General features: G+C 39.4%; 1 protein-coding gene across 1 annotated transcript; it reads left to right on the top strand.

Annotated features, from left to right (window-relative positions):
• The first annotated feature begins 763 nt into the window (after nucleotides 1-763).
• Nucleotides 764-8,458, top strand: LOC134659665 (zinc finger protein 271-like). Its single transcript, XM_063515346.1, has 5 exons — nucleotides 764-899; nucleotides 1,573-1,753; nucleotides 3,240-3,302; nucleotides 3,377-3,433; nucleotides 6,841-8,458. The coding sequence occupies exons 1-5, from the start codon at nucleotides 774-776 to the stop codon at nucleotides 8,436-8,438; spliced, it is 2,025 nt and encodes a 674-aa protein (XP_063371416.1). The 5' UTR covers nucleotides 764-773; the 3' UTR covers nucleotides 8,439-8,458.
• Nucleotides 8,459-9,699: the final 1,241 nt, after the last annotated feature.

Genomic DNA, 9,699 nt, shown 5'->3' with positions numbered 1-9,699 from the left:
TACGGTAAAATAGTTGACAATCAACCACAGACTGCCCGACAGTGTGACAGTTGACAATGACGTGACCAGGGGGGGGATACTTACTGTACTCTTTGGACGTGACACTGAGAAATAGGGTTGTTTTTGTAGGGAGAATTATAGCAAAGACCATTGAATGCCAAGTATAATTTTCCTTTATCAGCTATAATTAATTTAGATTTTCAGTATGGTTAAATATGTGCGTAGAAAACGCACAATAATTTTTGAAATTAAATAGTGAACAAAACAAAATTTCTCCAGTGATAAAAATATTATTTTTAACTTGGCTGTTAAAACCGGTATTAAGAGATGTGCAATAATGATTTGTAAAAAAAATACGCCAATGTCTAAGCGTTCGAATACATAAAAAAGGCATCAAAGCCAAAATAAATGGAATACAAGAAACGATATACATATCTTCAATGTTATTTTGGTAAAATATTCCTCGACTCAAAATTAACAAGATATTTTCTTACAATTATTTTTAACTAAAAATCATTTTGATCACTGCGACACTTGCAACTACGACATAGTTGCAGGAATTTTTGTTTTGTGGAAACCGAACGGTCTTTATTTGCATTTGCAAATGCATTGATCGAAATTTGACTTTTATTTACGTCCATAATTTTTACCCGCAATTTCGGCAATTTATCCTTTATCAGGCTCATGGCTCCGTTCCTAATAAGAATAAACTTCATACATAAAAAACAAGGGCGTTACGTTAGCCAATTAATGTCGATGTATTTGTTGTCAAAATGGAGTTACACTCGTGTACCTGCTGCCTGCTGCGCCCGCCGAAGAAGGGGCTCGCTACGCTGTACAACCATAACGGCAACACGGAGGTGTACTCCAACATGCTAAGAGAATGCTTTGACATAAATGTAAGTATCACAATACACGGATATCCTAATAGTGAGTTTTAACCACCTGAGACCCATAGTACAATTTTTTGTACATATTCCACAATGTGTTTTGAACTTTTATTGTTTAACTAAAGGTTTCAAATTGAAAAACATAACAGCTGCCTCTGAGTCTCAGGAGGCCTATGTTTTACCATATTACTCGGTTATGAGTTAAGCTAAGTTGCACAAATAACAAATTAAGCTACTGGTTGTTTTGAGTTTGAAAGCCACACCTATCGTTTGCTGATATTGGTTTGGCGGTCAAATATTTAATTTTTCAGTGATGAGCGACCAATCAATAAATTTCTTTTTGCTAGGGACAACAGTTAGGAAACCAATACTAATGATAAATAAAGTTAACAAATTGGGCATTCTGTTCATAATTTTGGGTTAACTTTAGGTGCTTCCAGGATTCAGTTAAGAACTCCATGATATTGTAAGATCTTGGATAGGAAACTTTATTGAATTTATCAAGCCATTTTGAGAATCTAAGGTGTAGTCTCATTTGTCCCCGTCTAACGTACACAAGATGGGGACAGGAGGGAATGATTTGTATGAATACGGTGATTCTCATCTGTGCCTGGCAAGGACAAATAAGAATATACCAAAGCTATGTTTAATACAAATGGTTTGATACAATGTTAACTTTCAGGTGATCTTGGGAAATGATAAGTATGGAATCTGTGAGGAGTGTGTCGGGCGCCTGAGAGATGCAAGTGATTTTAAACTGCAAGTGAAGTGCAGTCAGGCAAAGCTGCGAGAGTGTCTGCAAACAGAGCTATCTGACACAAATAAGATAGAGGAAATAACCCTCAAGGAGAAGCATGAAACAGGTAGGTAGTTAATTAAATATGTAGGACCAGTTATGTATGTTTATGGTGTTTAAAAAATATCTAAATTATAAAGTCACATTTTATAATAGTATGATGCTAAAATATTATTGCAAAAGTTATCATTTTTAAATTAAAGTTATGGCTCACAGGCTTCAGTCCGGTCATATTCCATTAAATATGTTTGCTCATCTGATGAGGAAAGCAGAGTCGCCCAACTGCGATATATGCGACTCTGTCGAGGATGTACATCACTTCCTAATGGAATGTGTCCGGACTCGAGACAAGAGGGCGCAACTATTTCAAGGTAGGGATTATACAGTAATGGATATTGGGGTTTTCCAATCTATATTGGTGGAACCCCTGTCAAAAAGTGCAATATTTGTGTACAGTTTTTTTGATGTTTTTGTTTAGTAACACTTGTTGAAATTCTTTGTTATAGAGGCCCAACGGAGCCGACATGTCTTTTTGATAAAGGCTTCTTTTAAATAAGTAGATAAAAAAAAAAAGTTATGATGGAAAAACAGTTTGGGCAAGACTCAAACAACCTTTTAGAATACTGGTCTAATCTCTGTTAACCACACAAGCTACCAAAGCTTACCAGAAGCATGCAGATTTCTCCATTCCTTCCTTTTGGTTAACATGCCTATGGGAGGCACATAAAAAAATTATAATATTGCTGCTTCATAAAAAAGTCGAGGTGTTTCTAATTTTAATTACATACTTACACTATGTACGATAAGAGAGCGTGACTGGTAAAACTTGTATTGCGATATTTTAAACCATTTTCATTTAAACGCCTTCTGATTGTATCTAGAAAATCTTCAAACCTTTTTTCTTTAGTTTTCTTGCCCAGAAGGCCCAGAACGCAATGATAGAAGTGAATTTTTTGAAAACATCTGCAAGACCCATTTTAAATCCCATGTCGAAGAGGTCTTTTTTATTTTTTCCCGTATTCTGGTAAATCGTAAATATTTTTATACTCCATATAATGCTTCACCCACTTAATTAAATACGCCTTCGATTTATTTATATGCAATCAGCTTGGTTTAGTGACATTTTGGGCCCTTTCGGGTACGTACAAAAGAACACTACCTCATAATAACGTGAATCGTAAGCGTCATTCTTTTTTTATTGAAGTTTAGGTGGGAAACTGTCAAAAGATTTTTATTATTTTTTACGAAGCATTGTAGGCAAAAGAACATTCTATTCAGCTAGTACTTTTTTTTCTGTGCCACATCCTTAAAATATACATGTACACTGGTCACGCTCTTGTCATACACACTGTACTTGTATCTCCATGGATTGTCTTAGTTAGATGCTAAAACAGGTAGGGGTCCAATTTAAAAACTTAATCCCAAGAATTAGCACAGGCAATACTTTTAATGAAAGCTACGTCAAATTTTTGGATTTTTCATTTGTATGGCCGGGCCTTAGGAAGATAGGTCATAGGCCACTGACACTTAACTTTCTTATCTTTTTGGTGCAGATGATACCAGCACGCAGCTAAATATAAAGTTGGAGAGAGCCTGTGGAACTGAGGCTGTAATACGTAAATATTTACCTTGGCCCCTGAATAAAGTGTATATCTAATATATTGCGGTTAACATAGCTGTTTTTCCTTAGGTGAAATCAAATTGGAAAAATCTGATGTTGAGATGCCTGATGGAGAGATAGTATCAGGTAAAACCAAGATGTCATATTAATATGAGAAATATCTTGTATGACGGCGGGGAAACAATTTAAAGATCGCTCTGAGAGAGCAGCTTGTAAATTATTGGTTGACAGTTTGTTTTCATAACTTTTAAATAAATAAATAATATAAATAAAATTTGTTTATTTCAGACCATGAGATCCATATTTTTGTTAGTTAACCAGAGAAACTTACATCCTATGTTAGTACTTACATAAAAACACTTATAACTATACACATATACTAATATTTACTACCTTAATATTACTGCGTGTAGAGAGGAACACGGGGCAAAATGGGTTATTTAGCCCTGCCTATCACCACCTCTACCCAGTATTTCGTGAGGCGGCAGTCCAGACGTTCGGCCAACGTCCTCAGGAGGCTGTTGCCACTGGTACGCACGCGCTTCAGCAGAGACGCTATTCTTTTACGCCTAATTGCGTAAAAGTCATCCACTCGCGCCTCTGCAAACATGCCCGAGGCACTACAGTGCTTTGGCAGTTTCAACAGCATCCTCAGGACGTTGTTATACTGAACTCTCAGCGAGTTATACGCCCTCTGTGTAAATGTTGCCCACAGACTGCACGTGTAAAAAGTTTGACAATATGCCCTAAAGAGCGTTAACTTTACTTGTGTATTACAACGTGCAAATCTGCGGGCAACCATATTGCCCCTTACCGCCATGGCCCTCCTCTCACGCTCAAGATCCATATCGTCCTTCAGATCTCCGGTGAGCATATGCCCTAGATATCTGAAGCTGCCCACGACTTTTAGGGGTACTCCTCCCAGCACGATCTTAGGCACAGTTAGATCTGAGTTATACTTTGGAGCCTTAAAAATTAGTATTTCACTTTTGGTTGAATTGTACCTAAGACCATGCTGATCAGCGTAACCCTCACATATGGCGATCAACTTTTTCAACGCACTTACTGAGGGGCTCAGCAACGCCATGTCGTCCGCGTAACTTATATTGTTAAAACAAGTTTCCCAAATATAGCATCCGACACGCTCATCGCTGAGCCTCCCAATAAGCTCGTTGACATAAAGGTTAAACAAGGTGGGAGATGTTAGCCCTCCCTGCCTAACCCCACACAGTAGTTTGTATTCGTCTGAATACACCCCGTCCCATCTCACCTGGTTGACCTGATTGTTATACCAATATTTTAACAAAACTATGCATTCATTAGGTATTCCCGATTTGGCTAGTTTATCCCACAGTATGTGGTAAACAACCAGGTCAAAGGCCTTTGACAGGTCCAGGAAACACGCGTACACAGGCGTGTTTCTGTCCCTGTAGTACCTGACAGCTTGCTTAAGGCACAATACCGCCGCTTCAGTTGACAGCCTAGGCCTAAAACCGAATTGCGCGTCGTGCAACTTTATATGGCTCTGTAGTTGTGCATTAAGCAAGCCGTCAAGCACTTTAGCCATTATAGTAGCAAGTGAGATGGGTCGATAATTCCCAAGATCAGAAAGGTCTCCCGTTCTGTTTTTCGCAAGCGGCACAACAACGGTGCGTGTGAGCTGTTCGGGAAGATACGCGTGCCTTATACAAAGCGTGAAAAACATTGCCAGCACGCGTGGCACGTGTACACCGGCATACCTGAGGTGCTCAATACTGAGACCATCATGCCCCGGGGACTTACCCCTCTGCATGTTTTTTATGATGGCTTTGACGTCTTTGGCCATAAAGGTTACAGTGCGGGGGGGGGGGGCCGATAGTCCCAGCACCCCGGTCGTGTCCTTAATAAGTGGACTTACTGCAAACGCACGCTTAAAATTATTGGCAATATGTTTTTTATCGCTTTCACCTCCGACGCTCACAGGGATACTCGGTCTAGCACTAAACTTATTTGTGTTTTTCCAGAAGGATTTGAAATCCTTTTTAGTCTGATTTGACGCCAGGATGTCGCTTTTTATTTGATCCTGCCTATCCTGGCACCATTTCAACCGTGACTTAAAAACCCTTCTAGTTTCACACATTTCCTCGTAAATGAAGCCCGCAGATGGTTTATTAGCACCTACCCATGCTAAGAACTTAATCCTAGCATCCCTGTGAGCGTCTGCGACATATTTGTTCCACCCCGCTATATGCCCCCGCGGTCTGCCTCTCCCCTTCCTACTCGACCTCCTAGCCGCCTCCGTCATTGTATTGATAATGTAGTTATACATACTGTCAATGATTTGTTTATGTTTTGGCTCATTACATACCTTATCGGCACAAGACGTTAATTCAGCCAGAAAGTCAAGCAACTTCATTTTCTCGTGGCAGATCGAGTGGTATAGTTCGGTTTGCTCCGCTTGTCTCTCACCCCACACCACACCGTCATGGCGCGGCCTGCCAGGATCACATTTAATTTGGACCATATTCATGTCACATTCAACTATAAGTGGCAGGTGATCAGACCAATACATTTCACAGTTTATCTTTACATTACGGACTGTTTGCCTCGCTGCTTCTGTTACAATGCAGTGGTCCAACCACCTGCTACAGCCATGGGCTTCACTCGTGTACGTATGTGTACCCGAATCAGTGCCCAACATCTCGAGGTCAACGCAAAACCAGTCTTGATTCGCACAGAAATGCAGAAGCTCATTGCAAAATAACTCATTAGGGTGAGCATTAAAGTCTCCTAGTACAAAAATCGCTTCAACGTCACTATTTTCCTCGCTAATTGCACTAATTTCGGCCAAACACTCTGTGAACACTGGTAGGTTATCAAGCGCATTTACTGGCATATAGACGCTGAACACTAACATAGACCTGTTCTGCATTTCGATTTTAATAGCTGCCAAGCGCACACTTTCACACTTAATAACCGACACCTGCCTAAAGGCTGATTTTCGCCACAAAATTGCTACGCCACCGTGCGGACGGCCAGTAAGGATACCAGCCCCGGCGTCCACCGCAGATACCCCCGTGTACGCAAAGTCTCTGTGCACTACTCCCAGTATCGGCAAGTCATGTCCTAACAACCAGTGTTCCTGCAACGCCAGGACATCCGCCGTCTCACACAATGCCTGCACACCCTGCATCGACCTTTTCATCGACTTGCAATTAAAACTTATTAGTCTGCATAGTTGACTACTCATTTTGCGATTCCTTAACTCGGGCTCCTCTCTCAACGGGTTGCATGTGTGACTCATTACGCCAATCTTTTAATGAGACAAAGCGCCTGAAATACACACCTCTCGGCCACAACGACTCGTCCATAAAAATATCCAGCTTATCACCCGCAATTTTAATTTTCATTTGTGTTGCAAAACATAAACATTATGTTTACGAAGCTGAAGGTCTCGGGTTCAAATCCCGGTAAGGACATTTGTTCCTAAGTGGTGTGTAGGATGTCGTCGTCTGGGTCGATTTGTGTTAGATAATATTTCTTTTTTATTTCAGTGGCGTTATACGGCGGGGCACCAACGTCAGCGCTTGCTGACGTAACCATCTGCGACTCGCCAGAACCAGCTGCCACATCCATCGACGCAGCGCACACTTGCGACATTTGCCAAAAATCATTCGACCACCAATCAAGGCTCAAAGTTCACCGTCGAATACACACTGGAGAGAAACCGTACTCGTGCAACATATGCAACAAAAAATTCGCACAAAAAGGCAACTTGAACGCTCACTTCAAATACCACATGGGCGACTTTAAATTCTCCTGTGACAAGTGTGACACGCGATTTACACAAAAATCTCATTGGAGCAAACACATGTTGATACACACCGGTGAAAAACCTCACACGTGCAAGGTGTGCAACAAACAATTTAGACAAAAAGGCAGCTTAAATGTTCATTTGAAGATACATTTGAAATCTGAAAGTAATAGTCTTGAACCAGGAGAACTGCCTGCACGTAAAAAAGAAACAGCAAGTAACTCAATTTATCGTTCAAAAGATCTCGGAGAAAAACCCCACACCTGTGATATATGTAAAAAACAATTTGCAGAAAAATGTAACTTAACAGCTCATCTCAAAAACCACACGGGGAATTATCAATTCTCCTGCGACATCTGCGAAAGGAAATTCGCTTCAAAGTCCAGCTTGGATACTCATAAATTTGTTCACATGGGAGGAAAACCGTTCACATGCGAGATATGTCATAAAAAATATACTACGAAAAGTGTTTTAAAACTACATTCTAAAATTCACTCGGGGGATTACAGCTTTTCTTGTGATGTCTGCAGCAAAAGGTTCATACAAAAAGAAGCATTGATAAAACATATGCGCGTACACACTGGTGAAAAGCCTTATTCCTGCGAAATTTGCCAAAGGAAGTTCTCGTATAAATGTGGCTTAAAGAGTCATTTAATAGTTAGACACGGCCAAGTTCTAGACCGCCCTAATCAACCCGTCCCGTCCTATTCATGTGAACTATGCAACAAGCAATTCAAATTTAAATCCGCATTAAAAAGACATCTCCAAACACACACAGGTGAAAAGGAATTCAGTTGTGATATCTGCGGGAAACAATTTTCACTAAAGAGTTCTTTAACTAAACATATAGATATACATATGGGGAAAAAGCCACACATGTGCGAAATATGTAGCAAGCGATTCACACTGAAAAGTACTTTAAGAGCTCACAGAGAAACCCATAATGAAGAAAGACCATTCGCCTGCGCAATATGTAGCAAGGCATTCAGACTGAGCAAATGCTTACAAGACCACATGAAAGTTCACGAGGACTTTAAGCAACACTCTTGTGAAGTGTGCGGCCAGCAATTCAGACATAAATCTGCTTTAACAGTTCATATCCGGAGACTCCACCTTAGAGAGAGACCGCACACTTGTGATGTATGCGGGAAGAATTTTCCAGTTCTTGCAGAACTAAAGACGCATTTTCGTGTACACACTGGCGAGAGGCCGTACGATTGTTCTGTTTGTCATAAGAAATTCCATCGACACGATGGAATCAGGCGACATCTTATACGAGTCCATCATGAGAAACCCACAAAATATATTAAACTAAAAGAATTTTCAGATAATAGCTAAATTAAAACTGTGTACCATATATATGTATGTAATTTTTAATAAGATGTGTATGTGAATTATCGACATATCGTGCTTCTACAACCACCGTTAAAACTACGATACACGTTAACTTGAAACGATCGATAAGTTTGTATTATAGGCCTGATGACAAATTTTGAAATCCCTTTTATTATTGTCGGTACACTTGTATTGGTTCCGAAAAACACAATATTTCAGCTATACTCATAAGATTTAACATAAATAATTGCATTTTTTTATAGCTAGATTAAACCTCGCGCGAAAACGCCTTGCAAGCCATTTGTGACGTCATTAATTAGTTGGTGGAAGGGTGATAGACATTGTTTACATACTTACAGTTACGAATTTTCCCTTGAATCCGAATGATATTGTTAATTCAGCACCATATAATTATGATTAGGGATGATAAATACATTACAAACATTAATCACAATAACTCATTTTATACAAAAACTCTCACACGGTTGCAATTTAAGATGAATTATTTAGATACATGCAAATTCTGAGTGAAAATCACCGAGCGCCGTTTTTACTTTTTAATTTTTCATTTTTACTGGTTACGACAGCCAACATGGCAATGATAGTTCCATTCAGCCAAATAATTAAAAAAGTTTTTGGTGAAATATCGTATTATTTAGCATTTTATTTATTTTATAACAAATAAATATTTGCTTTACATCGTGTAATAATATTTTTTGGACGTAATGAATGTTTAGTGGCGAAATAATATTTTTTTTAAACCTCTAAACTCTTTGGTGAGGATGTATGGATTACGGTCAATGAGGTTGTCTATGCTGCTCTAAGAAATACGTCATGGATTGATGACGTCACTCCTTAGCTCGCTTCTGATTGGCGTTTCAGTCAAAATGGCTGATTGGAGAATTTTGCACTTTTATTTTATTGAATATATTATTAATCCTAATGTTTATACTGAGATTGGGCCATTTTTTTTGAACCATATTAACATATATATTTCTTTGAAACCATTATTTCCATGATTCTTTGTTACTGTCATCAGGCCTATTATAATAGTAATCACCAGGCTTCGGAGTATTTTTAGCACGGTAAGACTAAAGTGAGCTATGGAGTCGTTGTTAACTTTAAAATTAAAGTCATACTCATACTCCTCCCTGCCTCTCTGTCGCACTTGTAAATTCGTACGTAGTGTGACAGAGAGGCAACAAGTCGAACGTGGCTCGCGGTAGGCCCTCTGAACGTACCCTTTGCGGCCAACCCATTGTTC

The sequence above is a fragment of the Cydia amplana genome, chromosome 25, assembly GCF_948474715.1.
Source record: "Cydia amplana chromosome 25, ilCydAmpl1.1, whole genome shotgun sequence".
Lineage (NCBI taxonomy): Eukaryota > Metazoa > Arthropoda > Insecta > Lepidoptera > Tortricidae > Cydia > Cydia amplana.
The sequence above is the reverse complement of the archived record's forward strand: the minus strand, read 5'-3'. Positions and strand labels throughout refer to the sequence as shown.